At 50.3% G+C, this 18,845-nt stretch overlaps 10 protein-coding genes across 10 annotated transcripts; 3 read left to right on the top strand and 7 right to left on the bottom strand.

Annotated features, from left to right (window-relative positions):
* Window positions 1–58: 58 nt before the first annotated feature.
* Window positions 59–2,136, bottom strand: VC83_09631 (uncharacterized protein). Its single transcript, XM_024473044.1, has 4 exons — window positions 1,798–2,136; window positions 1,572–1,690; window positions 1,489–1,523; window positions 59–1,441 (listed from the first exon to the last, which is right to left on the bottom strand). Exons 1-4 carry the CDS (start codon window positions 1,878–1,880, stop codon window positions 218–220), a joined length of 1,461 nt encoding a protein of 486 aa, XP_024328812.1. The 5' UTR covers window positions 1,881–2,136; the 3' UTR covers window positions 59–217.
* VC83_03992 (uncharacterized protein) lies at window positions 2,137–3,236 on the bottom strand. The gene is made up of 3 exons (XM_024467629.1): window positions 3,011–3,236; window positions 2,588–2,913; window positions 2,137–2,517 (listed from the first exon to the last, which is right to left on the bottom strand). The coding sequence occupies exons 1-3, from the start codon at window positions 3,099–3,101 to the stop codon at window positions 2,263–2,265; spliced, it is 672 nt and encodes a 223-aa protein (XP_024324972.1). The 5' UTR covers window positions 3,102–3,236; the 3' UTR covers window positions 2,137–2,262.
* A 265-nt stretch (window positions 3,237–3,501) lies between these two features.
* VC83_03991 (uncharacterized protein) lies at window positions 3,502–4,311 on the bottom strand (the record flags this gene model as incomplete). Its single annotated transcript, XM_024467628.1, has 1 exon — window positions 3,502–4,311. The coding sequence occupies one exon, from the start codon at window positions 4,309–4,311 to the stop codon at window positions 3,502–3,504; it is 810 nt and encodes a 269-aa protein (XP_024325131.1).
* Window positions 4,312–5,581: 1,270 nt separating this feature from the next.
* On the top strand, window positions 5,582–6,386 carry VC83_03990 (uncharacterized protein). Its single transcript, XM_024467627.1, has 3 exons — window positions 5,582–5,748; window positions 5,845–5,929; window positions 5,990–6,386. Exons 1-3 carry the CDS (start codon window positions 5,686–5,688, stop codon window positions 6,028–6,030), a joined length of 189 nt encoding a protein of 62 aa, XP_024325108.1. The 5' UTR covers window positions 5,582–5,685; the 3' UTR covers window positions 6,031–6,386.
* A 197-nt stretch (window positions 6,387–6,583) lies between these two features.
* VC83_03989 (uncharacterized protein) lies at window positions 6,584–8,015 on the bottom strand (the record flags this gene model as incomplete). The annotated part of the gene is made up of 4 exons (XM_024467626.1): window positions 6,584–6,615; window positions 6,665–7,066; window positions 7,123–7,360; window positions 7,413–8,015. The coding sequence occupies 4 exons, from the start codon at window positions 8,013–8,015 to the stop codon at window positions 6,584–6,586; spliced, it is 1,275 nt and encodes a 424-aa protein (XP_024324914.1).
* A 659-nt stretch (window positions 8,016–8,674) lies between these two features.
* On the bottom strand, window positions 8,675–9,392 carry VC83_03988 (uncharacterized protein; the record flags this gene model as incomplete). The annotated part of the gene is made up of 5 exons (XM_024467625.1): window positions 8,675–8,784; window positions 8,830–8,938; window positions 9,011–9,143; window positions 9,198–9,271; window positions 9,321–9,392. The coding sequence occupies 5 exons, from the start codon at window positions 9,390–9,392 to the stop codon at window positions 8,675–8,677; spliced, it is 498 nt and encodes a 165-aa protein (XP_024324915.1).
* A 297-nt stretch (window positions 9,393–9,689) lies between these two features.
* VC83_03987 (uncharacterized protein) lies at window positions 9,690–12,174 on the top strand. The gene is made up of 3 exons (XM_024467624.1): window positions 9,690–9,835; window positions 9,898–9,978; window positions 10,037–12,174. The coding sequence occupies exons 1-3, from the start codon at window positions 9,802–9,804 to the stop codon at window positions 11,530–11,532; spliced, it is 1,611 nt and encodes a 536-aa protein (XP_024324909.1). The 5' UTR covers window positions 9,690–9,801; the 3' UTR covers window positions 11,533–12,174.
* Window positions 12,175–14,997, bottom strand: VC83_03986 (uncharacterized protein). Its single transcript, XM_024467623.1, has 4 exons — window positions 14,070–14,997; window positions 12,934–14,014; window positions 12,831–12,884; window positions 12,175–12,639 (listed from the first exon to the last, which is right to left on the bottom strand). The coding sequence occupies exons 1-4, from the start codon at window positions 14,268–14,270 to the stop codon at window positions 12,386–12,388; spliced, it is 1,590 nt and encodes a 529-aa protein (XP_024324910.1). The 5' UTR covers window positions 14,271–14,997; the 3' UTR covers window positions 12,175–12,385.
* Window positions 14,998–15,642: 645 nt separating this feature from the next.
* On the bottom strand, window positions 15,643–17,424 carry VC83_03985 (uncharacterized protein). The gene is made up of 2 exons (XM_024467622.1): window positions 17,262–17,424; window positions 15,643–17,212 (listed from the first exon to the last, which is right to left on the bottom strand). The coding sequence occupies exon 2, from the start codon at window positions 17,024–17,026 to the stop codon at window positions 15,995–15,997; it is 1,032 nt and encodes a 343-aa protein (XP_024324907.1). The 5' UTR covers window positions 17,027–17,212; window positions 17,262–17,424; the 3' UTR covers window positions 15,643–15,994.
* A 155-nt stretch (window positions 17,425–17,579) lies between these two features.
* Window positions 17,580–18,382, top strand: GET1 (GET complex subunit get1; the record flags this gene model as incomplete). Its single annotated transcript, XM_024467621.1, has 3 exons — window positions 17,580–17,666; window positions 17,728–17,914; window positions 17,976–18,382. The coding sequence occupies 3 exons, from the start codon at window positions 17,580–17,582 to the stop codon at window positions 18,380–18,382; spliced, it is 681 nt and encodes a 226-aa protein (XP_024324908.1).
* Between the last annotated feature and the right edge of the window lie 463 nt (window positions 18,383–18,845).

Below are 18,845 nucleotides of genomic sequence, written 5' to 3'. Positions count from 1 at the left end.
GTTAAGTTATATAATCAAGATAAATTTATTCGCGGATTTTTTAAAATTTATTTATTATGACCAAATCAAACGGCCAATTAATCAATGAACAGCCAGTAATGATAACAATGGAGAACGTAGGAAAAACGAAGGCGACCTTTAGGACCACAGCTAGAAAAATACAACAGTGATTTTACTCAATGATAGGGTTTGCTTGATACTCATAAATTTGCTATCGTCAACAATCATACTCATCATCCCACCCATCATCGAAAGCGCCCATATCCCTCTGCGTGCTCACCCACTCCTCACTCGCCAACCCATCCCTCTTAGCTTTCTTCAATGCCTTGGAATCCTTATGCCAATCGCAAGCCCATTTGCAAACCGGTATCGCCGACTCCCCAAAATACCTGCAAATTAACTGATGCCGACACATATTCGTGTCCTCACAATACTCAGCCAGATACTGCAAACTCTTCATCCTTGCCTCGTAGTTCTGTTTATTCTTGTTGTTCCTGTCTCTTGCATGGTCCCGAGCAATGTTGTTGATGGCCCTGTCCCGGTCTTCGCGACTATAATACATGATACACGCGCTTGCTTTCCCGTCACGACCAGCTCGGCCGGCTTCCTGGTAATACCCCTCGAATGACTTGGGTAACTGCCAATGCACGACGAAGCGGACGTTCTCTTTGTCGATGCCCATGCCAAAGGCGGTTGTGGCCACTATCACGTCGTACCCAGGCTCATTGTTAACCCACTTTGTGAGCGTCTCGTTCCGCTCCTGTGTGCTGAGCCCAGCGTGGTATGGCCGAGCCGCTATATCGTGAGAGCGGAGGCGACTAGCAATGCTCTCGCACTCACTCCGCATGAGAGCGTATATAATTCCCGGCACATTGTCTATCCGTTCTCCTCGTGCCTGCAGTTCAGCGCTCCTCTCTTTGTTTTCTCGCCTTCGCACATAAACTTTCTCGAGCCAACGCAGGAAATCATCGAATTGGTCATCCTCATCCGTCTTGAATCTGACCTCATAATGGAGATTCTCCCGGCTTGTTGTCATAGTGAATATCTTCATACGTTCCTCTTTCAACCCCAGAATTCGGATGACATCCTGACGCACATTGCTCGTCGCCGTAGCCGTTAGACACATGACCGGGACATCCGGAAAGCTCTCCCTAAACCATCGCAGTTCCTTGAACGCAGGACGAAAGTCGTGGCCCCATTCAGATATGCAATGGGCCTCGTCCACGGCGATACGGGCTAGCTCTTTCTGCTCGTAGACCAGGGTGAGGTGGCGCCGGATGTAATCCAAGGCACATGACTCCGGCGTGATGTACAGAAGACGAGTGAGAGGATGCCCAGTCGCTAGATCTCTCAGAATTTGCTGCTTCTCTGATTGCTTGGTGGTGCTGTTTATAGCTGCTGCATTTATTCCAGCTGCCGTCAGAGCCTCGACTTGATTGCTCTGTGGGACGTCAGAAATTGATGGTGAAAGGTTTTTCAGTTACTTACCATGAGAGACAATAATGGAGAAATGACGATAGTTACTATTAAGGTCAGAAAAGACTTGCCATATTATACTCTGCTGAACTCACTGCCATGATCGATTACTGCGGGTAACTGATAGCACAGGCTCTTGCCAAACGAAGTGGCAGCCTGGAGAAAGATGTCCTTGCCATCAAGAGCCTCAATCACTACCTCTCGCTGGATGGGTCTATTGAAATCAGCATTTATTGAAATCAGCATTTATTGAAATCAGCATTTATTGAAATCAGCATTTATTGAAATCCGAATATATGACAGGGAGTAGTAATGGCATACCTGAAAGCGGTCTTGCCAAACACGCGTTGGAGTGTGAAGTCAACATCAATACAGGAATTAGATCGTGACAGAGGCATTTTCATGGCCTTTATCGGAACCCTCGTCAAGGCATGTTGATATGTCGAGAAACCTTCAATTGGAAATTTAGAGATTCCCCAAAGATGCGCAATCCCATGAAGTTCCCTGGAGTGTGTTTAGAGAAAAGCCGAGGTGGTAAGCGCGACGGAACGCGATAGTGGTATAAAATCGCATTTCCCGAGTTAATAAATAAGTCACCTAGCACGAAACTTGATATTCAATTTGTCATAATAAGCTTTCTATTGGGATGCCGAATATTATGCGGCAAGATTCTCAATACGTCTATTTCTTGTCTACTTGGCTACCGAGCGCCGGGTTACTGGCATTTAACCCCAATTGCCCATTTGTACACCTCACTCTTTCCCACAGATATGTATCCTACTTTATTTACTCCTTTCCGAAAACAAATTCGTTCAACTCCTCAAATGCCTTCTGCTTGTCGTCATTCACAATGATCTTGTCGTGGACCCCCTCAACCTTCGAATACTCCAACTCGGCCTTCGCCTGCTGTAGTCGCTTCTGGATGCTCTCCTCCTTCTCTGTGCCTCTGCCTCTTAATCTGGACTCGAGAGCCTCAAAGTTTGGCGGTGCGATAAACACGTATCTGGCATCGAGGGTTGTGTTCTTGATCTGCTTAACGCCCTGCATACTATTGTCAGCCACAGTCAAACTCCAACACCTCCACCTACCCCAAAAGTAGAGAGTAACGTACCTCCATCTCAATATCCAAAATAACCACCTTCCCCTCCTTGGTCAACCTCTCAATCATCTCCCTGCTCGTCCCGTATCTGTTCCCCCCGAACTGCGCATGTTCCACGAACCCCTCCTTCGAAATCAGATCCTCAAAGTCCTCCATCTTCACAAAGTAGTAGTCCTTTTCGTGCGCCTCTCCTGGCCTTGCGCCCCGGGTTGTGTGTGATATGCTCGTCTCGAAGACGTTCGGGTGCGCATCCTGCAGCATCTTGTAGAGCGTGCCTTTGCCAACGCCCGAGGGGCCGGAGATGATGATTGGACGAACATCCTTGGGGAGGGTTGCTGCTGCAATAAGTCAGCTTGCGCTCTATGTCAAAGCAACTTGCGACGGTAGGGCAATGGGGGTGCGGGGGAGGGGGAGGGGGAGGGGCAGGTAGCTTACTGGGAGCCATTGTATAGGAGCGGTGGAGTGGATGAAGTCTTTTGGGAAAACGGTCTATTCGAATGGCTCGCAGAGTGCGACCGAGGAGCATAGAGAGGGAGAGAGTGGGAATTGTATAGCCCGAGAACTGGTTGTTCGTTCTGTACCTTCAATCCCAAAATTCTTGATCGACCTGGGTGGGTTGAGGGAGCCTTTAAATTTAGGCACGAAGTTGTTCTCACTTTGCACATTGCAGCCAACATGACGAAAACGGAATCTTTTATTCACCACAATACTCCTCAATTCAAAGGCTAGACATGAATATATAGTTTACTCAAAAATCTCTGCGATGGAAATAATATTATTTGGTTTATAAAGGTGTGAACTGCCCGTCTGGACGTAATGACCATGCAAATCTTCCGACGCCGGTACCAACATCACCCCGAACTCCATAGTTAAAACAAACAATACGCTATCATATCTAATAAACTCCCCCAAAAACCATGCTGCATCTAAAATGCTCCACTGTTGCGGCTGTACACAGATGCGGTGTAGGCTGGGTGGCGCGTTGGTGGCGGTACCTGAAGGTGGTTGATAGGTTCGCAACGGTCTTCCCACTCCTTGAACTGCTTGGTGTTGGTGGGAACTGGTCTCGAGATGAGCGACGAGCGGATTGGGTTATTGAACTTGAAGTTGCCAAGTCTGAATTTTGACTGACGGTTCTCATTCTCCTTGGTGTACTGGGGAAGCTCGAACGACCTGGGTCCAGTTGAGTTGCTGCGCACCGACTTTGGTAGGTCGTCAAGCAAGACTTTTGCGCCGTGGGCTCTGATTTGGCGGGATGTAATACCCTTCTTGCGAATGCGGAAGGCATAATGAGCAATGAAGTTGATGACTCCAAAGACAAGGCCGAGAATGCCTCCAGCAACGACCACGCTCCAGAATGATATGCCAATAGCTTCTTGCGAAGTTGCAGGCTTGTTGAGGTTGCCAAGCAGATTGCAACCCAGAATGGTCATAGACAAAGCCAAAGTGATAAGACCTGACTCCTCGCTGAACAAAGGCCAGTTTCTCGAGAACCAGCCTTTGAAGAGACAAAGCTCTGAAAGGATCAGAAATATGCTGATCGTGCTCGTAGCAAAGTGGGTAACGCCATCGAAGAAAAAGAAGTTTGATGTCTGGACGGTCCTGACGAGCATGATCCAGCTCCCCGCAACAATAAGACCCAATGTGATAATGTTGAGAACCCGGATGATGTTGAGAATGACATAGCCGGCGCCAGTCTTCTTGAAGTTTTGGAACAGGGAAAGGATGTTGAACATTTTGGCGGGTGTTTGGATGAGGATCGAGGGACTGAGGAGGCAATTAGTGGCTGAAATGAGAACTTCTCAAAGCACTTACTGTTATATGTAGATGGACTGGTAAGTTTTGGTAGAGAGTTGTGGCTGCCGGCAGCTATTGAATGGTATCGTTGGGATAAGGTAAATGGCCTGATTGATAGAGGGAATGGAATGAAGCAAGTAGCTGGTGATTCGAAGCAACGAGTTGGCAAGAGAGATATCGTTCGGTATATATAGTAATAATAAGAACGGCTCTGAAGTGGAAATGGGGTAATATATCAAATATACCAGTGCTGAAGCGAAGAAGGGGGCTGATTGACACAGTCGTTATTGTCCCCTGAATCGAAATGGACAATAGAGCAAGACAATGAATAAAAAAACGGACAATAGGAAAACGATGTTATTCAACTTCGCGAGGCACCCACGACTCTTTATTCAAAATTAAGCTACACCACGCGCTGTTTCTAACATCACGGCGTCAAAGGCAGTCGAAGATCATTATCCTTCCTTATGACCCACGCTATTATGCTTCATCATTGCCGACAGCAACTGCCATCCAATAGCCAATATGCTACAAAAAGAACTTGCCACTCCTACCTGACGCGACTCTGAGACTCGAAACCTTTTGTTTCAATACATGTGCTGATTGGTTGATGGAGACATGCCAAAAGACATCGTTGTCCTTCATTCTGCTCTGCCAGTCTCGGAGTGTCAAGAAGCAGGGGCGCGGAGAGGTCGCAGTGGACCACACCACATCCCCATACTTTTTCTGGAGTCATAGGAGCAGGCCCACGAGTATATTTACTCAGCGCTTACTACCGTTTCAACGCGGTATGGACGTTCACGTAGCGACTGGACGAGACTGGGATCATTTGGCGTTTCATAGTTTGTATTGGGCGAGACGCAACCAAACATTTCCTATTAGGGCGTAGCCTCGGTAGCCGAGACGAGCCAGGGGCGAAGCGCCCAAAGGCCAGGAACATAGCCGCCATCACCGTGGTTTGATCCCTCATACGAAACGCACTGATAAAATGGGAATACGGGCGCTTAAAGATGCCTTTTAATAGCACGCGAAATCGAACGATAACTAACAAAGCCCGACAATAGCTTCTTGGTCGCGTGGTTAAATCAGGCGTGGCGCCTTTATTCACCTATCTGCCCATAGTCGCTGTCACGCTAGCCCGTATTAGTCAGATCCTGGGCAGTAACTCTCTCACCGCCTAAATAATCCCTTCGACTTTCACCCCTCCCTCCTCAGCCTCACTTTCGTAGTTTCATCTCGAGCAAAGCAGAACTAGAAGCTAGCCAGGCAGGCACTCGTGTAGACCCCGTCGCAATATATCGAGTTCAATCGACATGGCTCGTGGGAACCAGCGTGATAAGGCCCGTGAGGCTAACCAGAAGAAGTTGGCTGGCCAGGTACGACCTCGCGCCGATCGCTACTGAGAAGCATAGATAGTCTATGCTTGTCAAAAATGATCTGAGAGTAGCAGCTAATGGATATTGAATGAGCAGAAATCCGAGAACAAGATGTCCGGCTCTGAAATGGCTCGCACCAAGGAGGCTGTCGCTGCCAAGATGAGAGAGAAGCAGGCCGCAGGTAAGACAGAGACTGCTGGAAGGGCCCAATACATGGAACTAATCTGAGTCTTTCTTATAGCCGATGCCAAGAAAGCTGCCGATGGTGCCGCAAAGAAGTAAAACTACCAAGACGGTATTCATATAGAGGTGATGGGGGTGGCGACAAGGTTCAAAAACAACCTCGGAATTCAGATGAGAGTGCGGAGAAAGGCATGGTTGCCGGCGTAGAGCCGGTTTTTGTTTTTAGATCGTGTTTCCTGGAATTGCTTATTACTCTTCAGCGATGTTTTTAACGGAAAGCGAATATTTTCAAAGCATTCTCATATCGTCCCAAGATATTACCGTACTGCTGCGTCGTACGAGACCTTTATTATTAGTATTATTACATTGGTGGAAGGATATGCAGAGATGGACAGTGTAATCAAGGCAAAAATCAGGTATTGAAATGATAGCCGCTACGTTTAACGCCAACATGAATGTCAGAAAACTTAATACATTTCTCAAAAGTCTACAATTAAAGCCTACATCCAAAAATACGATCCAGCCATATATCTATCACCACATGCAAGAACGGTGCATCAAGCCTACCAAGGGCGACGCCGTGGGTACCGCACGAATTCATGTTTTCAAAACCGCGCCAATGAATTTTACACAACGACGAACGAACCACCTCTTAACCCATCAATGCAGCCAGTGGTAGCGAGCCTGCCATGCGTTAGATCAGGAATTGTGAAGAAAGTTGGAGGGAACTAACCAGACATGCCACCGACAGCACCAACTCCTTGTGCAGCAAGAGGGAAGCTGGAGACACCGCATAAGCAAGAGCAATCGCAAGCTCTTCCGGCGCCAGCAGCGCCAGTGCCAGCGGCCATGCCAGTGCCGGCGACAGCATTAGTTTTTGCAGCAGCGCCAGTGCCAGCGGCCATGCCAGTGCCGGCGACAGCATTAGTTTTTGCAGCAGCAGCAGCAGCGGCAGCGGTAGTGGCGGCGGCACTGGCCCTGACGCTGGTAGTTCCTCCAACGATGTTGGCGACGGCGCCAGTGCCGTTCTGGGCGATAGCGAGCTGCATGAAGTCGGCCTGGGACTTAGCAGCGGTAGGGTTGATAGAGAAAGTCATGCCCTTTCCGCAGTGGGGGCCTTGCTTGCAGTAGAACCCTGTTGAATTTGTTAAGAGGCTGGATATTACAAGTCCTCGGAGCGAAATTTCTTACAGAGAGGAGTGCCAACAGTGACCTGCATGGCCATCATTGGTGGTGGGGCGATGGTGTTGTTGGGGTTAGGCATGAAGCCGGAGTCCATGCCGTTGGCAAGCTTCACGCAAGGTTTGGCGAAAGCAGATTGTGTGACGGTGTGGTTTTGGGAGTGGAAGACGAAGACAACCGAGTCGCCAATGGCAGCCTTGACAGTATCGGGAACGAAAACGAGACCGGCGCTACCACCAACAGCAACCTGCACTTGTTAGCAGAGGACTTTGAACGAGAGAGATAAAATGGTAGCATACGGTGTGGGTGGCAGCAGCGGCAGCTGCCGCGGCAGTAGTAACAGCAGCGTTAATAACTGAGGTTGCAGCCCCGGCACCGCTGTTGGCCCATAGGACAATGACTTCTTTAACGACGGCATGCTGGTTGCCTTGCAGTTGAATCACATTTGCAAGCTGCTGTGCGTTTTGGTGCTTCTGGTCATCTTGGTTTCCCTTCTGCTGTTGCTGGACAACTTCTACTACGTGCCCGGTTCTTGCGGCAATAGGCTCTGCGACCAACCCTCCCAAAGCAAGCGGCAGGGCAGCGAGCGCGACTGAAACAGCTGAGAACTTCATGGTGACGGAAGGATGTGGTGTAGACTGCAATAAGACAAATGCGAGTATAATAAAATCGCTCAGCGGAAAGGAATAATAACTATCCGAGTGTTGACTTTGGCTGGACGACGTGAAGATCGTATATATCTGAAGTGCAGCTGTTGGAATAGTATAAAAGTGGCGAGAGCCTGCTCGAGAATGTAAAAAATGAGAGAGAAAATAGACAATAACAATAAAGCGAAAGTATGAACGCGGAAGTGATGAAGAAAGAAGGAAATGTAGGGGACGTCGAGGACTTAAATCAAGCATGAAATTGGCCTACGACAACCCCAGGGCTTAGGCTGGCGCGAAACATGGACAGCCCATGCGCACGGCAAGCACTTCGTCCGGGCCAGGGCCTCGATGTTTGCAGTATACCAGGTATCGGCATTTCGAACTGAGGAATGTAACATAGAACATGGAGGCTAAAATCGATGAGGCCGGCCGCCTTTGGAAAATGTGGGAATGCTCGACGCTTGACGTCGGAGACGTGTCTCGGATCGCGTTTGAGCTTCCTCGGCGCCGGGAGGCTCAAGCGGCAGGGGTACGACCTTGAACGACACCACGTCGGCCAGCCTGCAACCTCACAATTATTATCGGACGAAGAGTTCTTATTGGGGATTTATTAATCCGTTCCCTTGGGTACAGGAATCTATAATTGTGTACTCTCCATGACCTGACATCGCCTTTCCAAATCGTGTACGCCACAGTATATGTTTGCCTGGGCCAACTGCCCCGCGGTGCTTTCGTAGAAGAAAGCACAAGCGGGTCTTCTTTTCAATAATCTACTCTTTGGGACCTGCTATGCATAGGCTACACGTATTAGCGTCAGGCCAGCATTTGTCATCCCGGGCTGTCTCCAAACCCGTCCTGTCCCAGAATCGCAGTCTTTACCAGTCGATGTGGCCAATTAGGCCACAATTAGCACCTTAATTTCCCTCATCCGCCGGCCTGACTTTCTGCTGCCCCTCATACAGGCCCGTGTAGTAGCCCGCGTAATACCATGACATTAAGAGGTTCTTCAGATTTTCGTCACCAACTGCTACCGTCAGTGCTGTTTCCACCATCGTCGGACGTAACCCACCTGCTCCAATAAGATGCTGCGGCAACGGTGGCTGTGCTGAGGAAGTGCCACCGTTTGGTTTCGTAGTGCTTTGTCCATCTCCTTCGCCAAGGGAAACCTTATCGCTCACCTGAAGTTGTCATATTAATCAAATTGGACTGCCAAGGGAGATTTCAACGAGATTGCCTTGCAGGGCCCTTACCTCATGCTCTTGCTGTGATGACGAGTTTTCCTCTCCTTTCCTTACCCTCGGTCCCTCGGAGTCTTCCAATATCATGCTGGCGTCTGTTTCCTCTGGGGCGCCATTCTCCTGCGTTATGCGTTCGGCAGTTTTCCTATAAAAGGAAATCAGTCCCGCAAAGCAGATGAAAGTGGAATGCAGTACTTACGAGTTGCTTTCATTCTCATAATCGGCAATTGCGTCTTCAACTTTTTCGCCGCGAGCATGTAGAGAATGATAATGCTGTGATGGGTCAATATCCAAACTTCTCACGTGACAACAATTACGGGACCTTATATTCTTCAAGGGCCTCATTCCACGAGTCCACACAGGCCGAGTCGTCCCAGATTTCGTTGTGTGACATTTTCAAACTCTTGCCTTCGTAGAGGCGAACGGATTGACGCCTATTCCCAAGCTCGTTGAAGCTCTAGGTTTCCTTTTCCATCAACTATGCACTTCAGTGTACAATGGTATCGGCGGAACAGTAAGGGTATAAATTGTAAAATATCCAACAAGAACGTCGCTTGGATTGTATAAACCAGAAAATAAAATCGTAATTAACAAGTACTGTTCCTCTTTCGATTTACTTTTTGGTCGAAGCTGAGTACCAAAAGCCCCAAAAGCACGCTAGCGGCCTCAGCACCCGCACCCCCAGATCTTAGCGCGCGATAACAATTTGTTTTTCAAAAAGTTCAAGGTGGGAACGAGGTCAATTCCACCGAACCTTCACAAACAAAACCACCTTGCCAATCCCACCCCGACTATTGTAAAAAATGGCACCAGAGCTCAAGTCCAAGAAGCGCAAGGGTATGGATACTTTTATTCCTTTGGAATAATGCATTGGACCCCGGACTGACGATTTTTTTTAGCTGCTGCCAACGACGACGAGGTCGAGGTCGCAAAGAAGGAGAAGAAGGTGACTGTTGACACGCCTGCCAAGAAGCGCAAGAGTAAGCCTACAAACCCAACCTCTGCTCAATCTGAACAGCAACTAACCACCATCCCCAGCTGCTGAGAATGGCACCCCCGAAGCCACGAAGACCAAGGCCACCAAAGCCGCCGCCCCGCCAGCCGCCGAGTCCCCCAAGGTAGAGAAGCCGACAACCAAGAAGGCCACCAAGGCTGCCGCCGTACCAGTCGTCGCGGAGGCCACCGAGGAGAAGAAGGGCAAGAAGACCAAGGCTGCCGCTGCACCAGTTGTCGCCGAGGTCACCGAGGAGAAGAAAGGCAAGAAAGGCAAGGCCGCCGATAAGCCTCTCTCCGAGAACAGGAAGAAGTTGAAGGAGATGAAGGACGCCCCCGACGCCGAAGCCTCCGCCCTCAAGGCCAAGAAGGCAAAGGCCGCCGCCCCCGCTGCCGTCGAGGCCGAAGTCGAAGCTGAAGCCCAAGAAGACTCCGACATCGAAATGGACGACCAAACCGCCGCCCTCCTCAAGGGCTTTGAGAGCGACGACGACGACGAAGCCGTCAACGGCGCCTCAGACGAGCCCGGCTACACCGGCGAGCCCATCCCCGAACTCTCCAAAAAAGCCAAATCCAAACTCGCCAAGCTCGCGGCCCAAAAATCCGTCTCCGCGGGTCCCGGCACAGTCTACTTGGGTCGCATCCCTCACGGCTTCTACGAGCACGAGATGCGCCAGTACTTCAAGCAATTCGGCGACATCACGCAGCTGCGCCTGTCGCGCAATCGCAAGACGGGGAATAGCAAGCACTACGCCTTCGTCCAGTTTGCGTCTGCGGATGTGGCGGAGATTGTTAGTAAGACTATGGATAATTACTTGCTGTTCAAGCATATCCTCAAGTGCAAGGTCTTGCCGGAGGAGCAGGTCCATGCTAGTCTGTGGGAGGGCGCGAATAAACGCTTCAAGAAAGTACCCTGGAATAAGATGGAGGGACGTAAGTTGAGCGCTGGTTTGGATGAGGCGGGGTGGGAGAAGCGCAACGCGAAGGAGACGCAGCGGAGAGAGGAGAAGAAGGAGAAATTAAAGGCGATCGGATATGAATTCGAAGCCCCCGCGCTTAAATCCGCGAAGGGCATCCCGAAGAGACCGCGTGGGAAGGTTGTTGTGGATGTTGAGCCCGAGGTTGAGGCTGCCGAGGCTGAGGTCGAGAAGGTTGTTGTTGAGGAGCCAAAGCCCGTCGCCGAGGTCGTCGTCAAAGTCGCTGAGCCAGTCAAGGAATCCAAGCGCAAAGCCGACACCGTCGAGACCGAGGAGCCGAGCAAGAAGAAGCAGAAGAAGGTTAAGCCCAAGGCCTCCTCCGACAACCTCAAAGCCACCACCACCACCGCCACCGCCGCCGAGAAGCCAGTTGTTGTCGTGGAGAAGGCTACTAGACCCAAGAGAGCTGCTGCTGCCGAGAAGAAGGTCGTCAAGGAACCTGTTGTCGTCGCTGCGAAGCCCGTCGCTGCGAAGCCTACCAAGGCCAAGAAAGCCGCCGCTGCTGCCGTCGTAGAGGAGAAGGCTGAGAAGCCTGCTAAGAGGGTGAAGAAATCCAAGGCTTAGTTGTGCCTGTCTATTGCTACTATAAGGAACTCTTGTTGCGTTGCTTCATATTAGAGATACAGCTACAGCTACAGCTACAGCTACAGCATTGGGCGAATACCACATTGTACCGCTGAAGATGAGGACGCAATTTGTATGGATGGCTGTGATGGGAGAGAGGGTTTCTGGGTGTTACTGGGTGCTTGCTCGTTTGTTTGTGCAGAGGCTAGTTAGCTATGGCGTGTGAGGGAATATGAATGATTTTGCCATCATATTATGGTGGTAAACTTTGGTGTATCTCTTGATGAATTACTTGTGAATTTCGTAATTGATTGGACGTGAGTGAAGCAACTATAGGGAAAGGCGAGATCCTGCAAGGTAGCTTGCCTTTGAGGCAGTGGTGTAAATCCGTCACATAGAAACACTACACAATATCAAATCACACTATGAACTCTTGAAAACCACTTCAAATATGTTTCCATTACTGAGCCACCCCCCACAAGGTGCACCCCTCCAATATGTCGGTCCGTCCCTTAAAACGGACAATGCCGTGTGTATATGTACAGCCGGTCATGAATATATGCAGTTCCCTCCCCTATTACAATCACCCCCCTCCCGCCAAACAAAATGCATTGCCAATGCAAGATTTATCCTATCCCCCAGTAACCCCCCCAACGCAGCCCCGCCTCCATCCACCGCGGCCCGCCTACATACTTGCACAATTTGCAAGAAAGTCCCAGCTATCTCGTCGTAATGTGATGGTGCCAAAATGCAGAATAAAAAAACAAACACGCGAAGTACAAAATGAGTGAAGCCAGCTCAAAAGTAAGTCGAAGAAGGGCGGCTAGAAAAAGGAATGGTATCGCGGGGTCATCTAGAGGACCGTGGCGACGGTGGTGGCGGCGGCGGCGATGAACGCGGCTATGCAGAGGGTGAACTGGGTGTTGAGTAAGGAAGCGGACGAGTTTTTCGTCTGTGCATGTACCGCGGCGTCTGGGGAGGCGGGGTTCGCTTCTGATGCTGGGGTGGGGGCGCTGGAGGAGCCGGAGATGGCGTTGAATCCCTGGGAGCCGGTGGTCATTGTGGCGACGGGGCCGCCGGTTGGGCTTTGGGCGGCGGAGCCTGATGCTATAGGAGCGGGAGTGTCAGATGTGAATGTTTCCAGTGGGCTAGTGCCAGTGGGAGGTGGAGATGAAGATGCGGTCTTCGTGGTGGCCGCTGAAGAGAGTCTATCAGAAGTTCCCTAGTACGAGACAAAAACTGGACAGAGGGTGGAAACTTGGGGATGGAAATTTAAGAAAAGAAGGAATGGCCCATACCTAATGACGACGCTGGTGTCGGTGGCGTAACTACAACGGGTTTGGAAGCAAGCCCTGGTCAATATTAGCATGGGGCACATATATGTGGAATCGAACAACTAACCAATGCGGTTCTGGTCCAGGTCAAAGACCGCGTAGACACTCTTGAAGAAAGTATCACCCAGCAACCAACTTCCGTCCTCAGTAGCGCTGCGGGAGTAGATATTACTCGTACACATGGTCTCGGTTTCCACGCCGCTAACCTTGCCACCAACCCAGTCCTTTGACGGAATAGAATACGTGGCGCCCGAGAACGTAAACTCGGCTGGAATCGTTGTCGTACAAGGCACAGCGTACGAGCTCCCATCCTTACTGACTATAGCACCAGGTAGGTTGGCGTAAAAGATTTTCGCATCCGCTGGGGGCATGAAGCAATAGGTCGTTCCCGTGTCGATAATAACATTTCTGCCTTTCAGTCCAGAAACCTTCCCATTGAAGCCAGCCTCGTCGACAGGAATGACCCATGAGGCCCCAGGTGCGGTAATATCAGTGTATGTGATCTCTCCAGTGTATTTCGAGGCATCCACACCACCAAATGTAATCTCTCCGTTGTTGGCCAGGTCGGAAGCTCTGAATATGTTGACGCTGAAGATATTCTTCTCCAACAGCTTCTTGTCCATCAGAGCTGATACGAAGCCTGGAACCACTGCGTTTGGAACACGGGAAAGGCCGAGGATGCCATCCATCGGGTAGTTGTTGAATTCGTCAGAGACAACATCGGCCACACCGAACTGGATGGGCAAGCTGAACCCAGCAAGCCCAATGGTGTCCTCGATATAAAGCCCCGAGACATTTCCGGTGCCGTATTGAAAGCTGAAAGTCGTCGTACTCGGCTTGTATTTATCCGAATCGGCTGGGCCATAGAGCTCGTGGATTTGGCAGGGTGAGTTAGTACAGGTGGACCCCATAACCCAGGTACTTGCGGCGCCAGAGTCCACGAGCATGCGGAGACGCTTGTTCTTTGATCCAACAAATACCGACGTCGTGTAGCTGAAGTCCGTCCCATCCTGGTCGATTGCGTTACTGTTCGGCGTCGTGGGCTTATCCGACTTGGTGGTCGCGAATTTGTTGTCTCTTTTCGCAGCATTTTTGCGGGCCACCTGAGCCGCGTAGCGGGCTACCCTCACGTCGTGAGGAATATCATCCTAATTCAATTAGCATTGGGCTCTGGGGAGTAGTATCTTTCTGGGGTTTGCATACTGTTGGAGGTGTTTGCTCGATCTTAATCCTGAAGATTCCTGGCCTCTCGGGTGCCTCGCCGAGCGTAACAGCGGGGGTTTCACGCACCGCAAGATCCAAGCAGGTCCCATCTTCAACACATCTGTATTTCGGCACAAACGGATAGAAAGCGGACACCAAGGTCGAAAAGAAGCATAATAGAACGAGGTTGAGAACCACCATCCTTACACAACTTGGGACGAATGCAACTCTCAAGCCGCTATCATCGGATGTCTCCGGTGTCGATTGGGTTCTAAAAAACGTCGAGGTTGGTAGCTGGTGTTGTACGAATGTTCGTAGAAATAATTGGTATAATGAATCGGCGATATGTCAAGGCAGACAGTAAATATGTGAAGCCGTTGTAAAGTCAAACTAGATGGCGCAGATTCCGGGTATATCGGTATGAGGTCTAAGTCGTTCTTTCCTCCCCAAATGTCACCGGTCAAGCCAGGTCAATAATAACCGTCCCCTTCCCTCTAGGAAACAGCAATTAGAACGATTATTGGGGGCCCATGTGATCCGGACCGACGGGTCGATGACAGTGCTGTCGTCGACAAAGTCTCTTTATATCTGACTAAAGGCTGGCTTTCGGTATGGGCGACGTCGGACAATATATATGAATCAATTGGCGGAAATGGAAAGCACGGAAAACGAAAGATGCAGGCTAAGACAGGTTGTTCAAAATCTAGGAATGGGGTTCGAAAGGGAACGGGTCGAGAGAAGAACAAGAAAGCCGACTACTCTAGAGCGAAGGATCGGAAGAGAGAGGTAGAGAGATGTAGAGAGAGGTAGAGAGAGGTAAAGAGAGGTAGAGAGATAGAGAGAGGTTGGTGATGTGGAGAAAGAGTGGGATTTGAATATAGGGAGGGGATGGAGGTAGGAGGTTATGGGGATATTTCGTGGTGGGCGGAGCTGCAGGAACGCTAACACTAAACCAGATACCCTGGACAAGACTTGCTCTAGTTTCTAGTTTCTAGTTTCTAGTTTCTAGTTTCTAGTTGCTAGTTTCTAGTTTCTAGTTTCTAGTTTCCCGAGATTCTTGATCGGCGCAGGATTGTTTACTGTACAGACATACTGTAGTGTTTACAAACGGGCCAACTCGGGACTCTCGCCACCGCCGATCCGCGCTGATCCCACTCCGCTTCCAACGAACTGCCAAGATGCAGATTCGACACCTCTCCTGGGCTCAGCCACTCACAGCGCGCCATGGCGACATTGTGAGGGCGCTCCTTATCTCGTGTTGCGGCCGCGGCGGGCGTGCGGGATGGAGAACCCCTGATCTGATGATGGAAAGCCGAGTCCAAGTCTACCGAGTACGAAGTGGCACATGTTTGTGAGGGAGTGATGAGTGAGGGATATTATCGGCGACACTGAAGAATGGGTCGAACGGTGGGGACGGCTGGCTTATCCGCGCCAATCTTTCTTCTTCTTGATGGTCTCAAACAGGGAGGATACACTTTTAAGAAAAAAGTAAGGGGTGGGTACTGTACGTACTGCCCATTCCACTGCCCATTCCATGCCCATTCCACTGCCCATTCCATGCCCATTCCACTGCCCATTCCATGCCCATTCCACTGCCATCCACTGCCCGTTCCACTGCCATCCACTGCCCATTCCTATTTTGAGATTCGGATGCTTTGCAACAAGACATGGGTAGGAGAACGTGATACGAGTAGTTGCATGTGTTTCATGTTTTCATGGTTTTGCTGTTCTGGAGAGCATGGTTAATATTGGTGATGGAAGGAATTAAGTCGAGTTAAATAGAGAATTTGCCGAGAGGGCTTGGTTTCTTCATATAGCTTCATGAACGGTCGTTTAAACTAACAACTAACATCCTCAATAGTAGTCTGGTGGATCTTCATATAACTTCATAGACGGCCATTAAAGCTGACAACTGACTACCTCAATCATACTCTGCAGGATTTTTCATACTCGCCAATAGCCATCAAACTCTTCTCCGCAAACACCTGCAACGCCTCCCCCCTCGGCTCCCCCCCCTTCAAATCGCCCAAACTCAACAAATACTGAAACCTCACCCCCTCCACCTCCTCACCCCTCGCAAACCCCAAAATCTCCTGCAAAAACTTCCACAACGACAAGTTCTTCAATCCCAACAACACCGCATAGTCCAACACCTCCGCCCCAGCAGTGGCCTGCATCTGCTCACTGACGCGCCGGTCCGCGTCGGGCTGCCGCAGAATCATCCACGCCAGGAACGACCACCCGGACGAGTCGCTGGTGTGATGCATGCACCACCTCTGCATCATCCGCGCCAGCGGCCTGTTCAACCCAGCCCGCGTCTTCGGATCCAGCCCGGGCCGGGATGCGATCAACCAGCGCATGTAATCCCACGCGTAGTAGTTCTTAGGGTGGTGCTCAGCCGAAATAAGAATCACTTCTTCAATCTCGAATTCCACCCATTTCGGGCCCAGTAGTCCCGACAGCGTGTGTAAGTTCTTGATCAGCCATCTCCGGTGCGACCAGAGCGTGGGAGACTTGTTGTGACGCTTTAGTTTTGAGGTGACGAGGAACTTGCTGAACCAGAGCTCCTCCTTTAACCTTTTGGTTTGCTCGGGTTGAGAGCGCGCGCGGTAGGCTAGACCTAGACAGATCCTCTTCCTTGCATTAACTGCGGTGACATGCTCAGGGTCGAAGAGCAAGATGACAGAAGTGGAATCAAGGATGAGTTCCGCCTTCTCAGCCAGGTTGTCCAGGTGCTCGAAAAAGATCCGCCGCGCCGCGATGAACGCCTTTGCGAGAACATCTTTCGGGACACCGAGCGTGTTATTTACGATCTCGGCGAGGCGGCCCGAAGATAACAGAAAACTCGCATCGGGGAGGATTTGGATGTCTAATGGACCCGTTGATAATCTCGTGTTAAGGAGCCCAACTAGCGCCTCATATTCTGGAGAGAATTCAGATGCCTCGTCGTCGGCCATTTTTGGGGGGGCCTATCGGCAACAGAACCGGCTTGGAACCTGCTTTGGTTTTAGGGTTGCAGAGAGTGGCTCTAAATTTTTGATGCCTAGATGCTTATTTTTAGACAGAACCGTTATTCATATGTCTTATCTCGGAACACACGCACAACTTAAATCAAAAGCTTCGCATGGCCGAAAAATAAAATGCTGAAACCATTAGCCTCAACGATGATTTGTTATTTCACAAGACACAAACAAATATTAGCAAGACAAATCTCTTCCTGTCTCAGTCTGAAAATCGGTTCACAAGAAAATGCGTTGAAACAAAGTGAGTTGGTCGTCCAAGTAACAGTCCAGCCAGCTCGCTATCAAACAATTATGAGACGCATGATCCATGCCTCAGGCCAACATATAAAAAGTAACGAAGCTCCCCACCTCGCCCACACGAGACATGTCATCACATCACAGCTTCATGGGAAGCTACTAGAACAGGGGCATTAACTACCCCCAGGATCCTACCCAACACACCCTCCCTCGCCAAGTGCATATCCTCGAGGGGTCTCCCGAATCAAAGATGCCGTCCCTGCTTGTCATCGTCTTCGTTCTACAGCTGGCCATCCATCTCGTGAATACCATTGGTGCGTCTGCGGTTAACACGCTGGTAAGACAATATATCGTCACCCCCGGCCGCTGAGCTCATGAGGTCTAACTTGGGGGTATAGCTATGGAACCTGTATAGCAGCCTCCCTACACCGACATCCAAGGCCTTCAAGGACCAAAAGAAGCTCCAAGCGGAATACCTAGCTATCCGAAAAGACCTCAACTCCATAAGCGCACAAGACCAATTCGCCAAATGGGCCAAGCTCAGCAGAATCCATGACAAAAAACTCGAGACTCTCGAGAAGAAGAGTACGCCTCCCCTCCCTCTCCCCTCCCAACAAGCTCTATCGCTAACCCCTTCCCCCACCAGAGGCCGCGCTTGACAGCCACAAAGCCAAATTCACCAGCACCGTCTCGACCTTGCGCTGGCTCGGCACCAACGGCCTCCGCATGCTGATCCAGTTCTGGTACGCCAAGCAGCCTATGTTCTGGCTTCCGCACGGCAGGGTCCCGTATTATGGGGAGTGGCTGCTGTCGTGTCCGCGCGCGCCGCTGGGGTCGATCAGTATACAGGTGTGGGGGATGGCGTGCGCGAGTGTGATACTGCTTTTTAGTGATGCGGTGGTGGCGGTGATGGGATTGGTTATGGTGGCCAAGATGGGGGCTGGGAAGGGGCAGGGGAAGAAGAAGGCGGTGCCGATGAAGGCTGGAGGGGAAAAGGTCAAGGTGGGAACGCCGGCGAGCACGGAAAAGGCAGAGGCGAAAAAGGAGTTATAGATTGTACAATAGGGTATTGCATGATAGCTTAAATGAACTAATGGCCTATTGACTTAAAGTTTTTTTCATGGTTCGAATTTGTCTCTCATCAATAAAGACGCAAAGGATGTCTTGGCTTGTTCAGCTCGACCTTGCAACACGAGTGAGATGACTCTTGGCAGAGTACTTGGGGCTCGTTCTGGGCATTCTTTTTGACTGTGAGAAACCACTGAAGGGGTCACCAAAGCTTCGAAAGTGCCACTGGGGGATCTGAGGGGAGCGAAAGGAAAAATAGAGCTATGCAAATGCTTGTTCAGCTAGTAAATTGCAAATAAACATAGATATACTCAGGAAACCTTATATGTAATACGTGATGTAGTACACTAGACAGTCTGTGGGTTGAAACTTGGCCAAATCGTCGAAAATGATTTTGAAAGAGGAACAAAGTGCAAGTTTGCGAGCTTGGGATAACAAAAGATCGTGC

This window comes from Pseudogymnoascus destructans (genome assembly GCF_001641265.1).
Source record: "Pseudogymnoascus destructans isolate 20631-21 unplaced genomic scaffold scaffold_8, whole genome shotgun sequence".
Lineage (NCBI taxonomy): Eukaryota > Fungi > Ascomycota > Leotiomycetes > Thelebolales > Thelebolaceae > Pseudogymnoascus > Pseudogymnoascus destructans.
The sequence above is the reverse complement of the archived record's forward strand: the minus strand, read 5'-3'. Positions and strand labels throughout refer to the sequence as shown.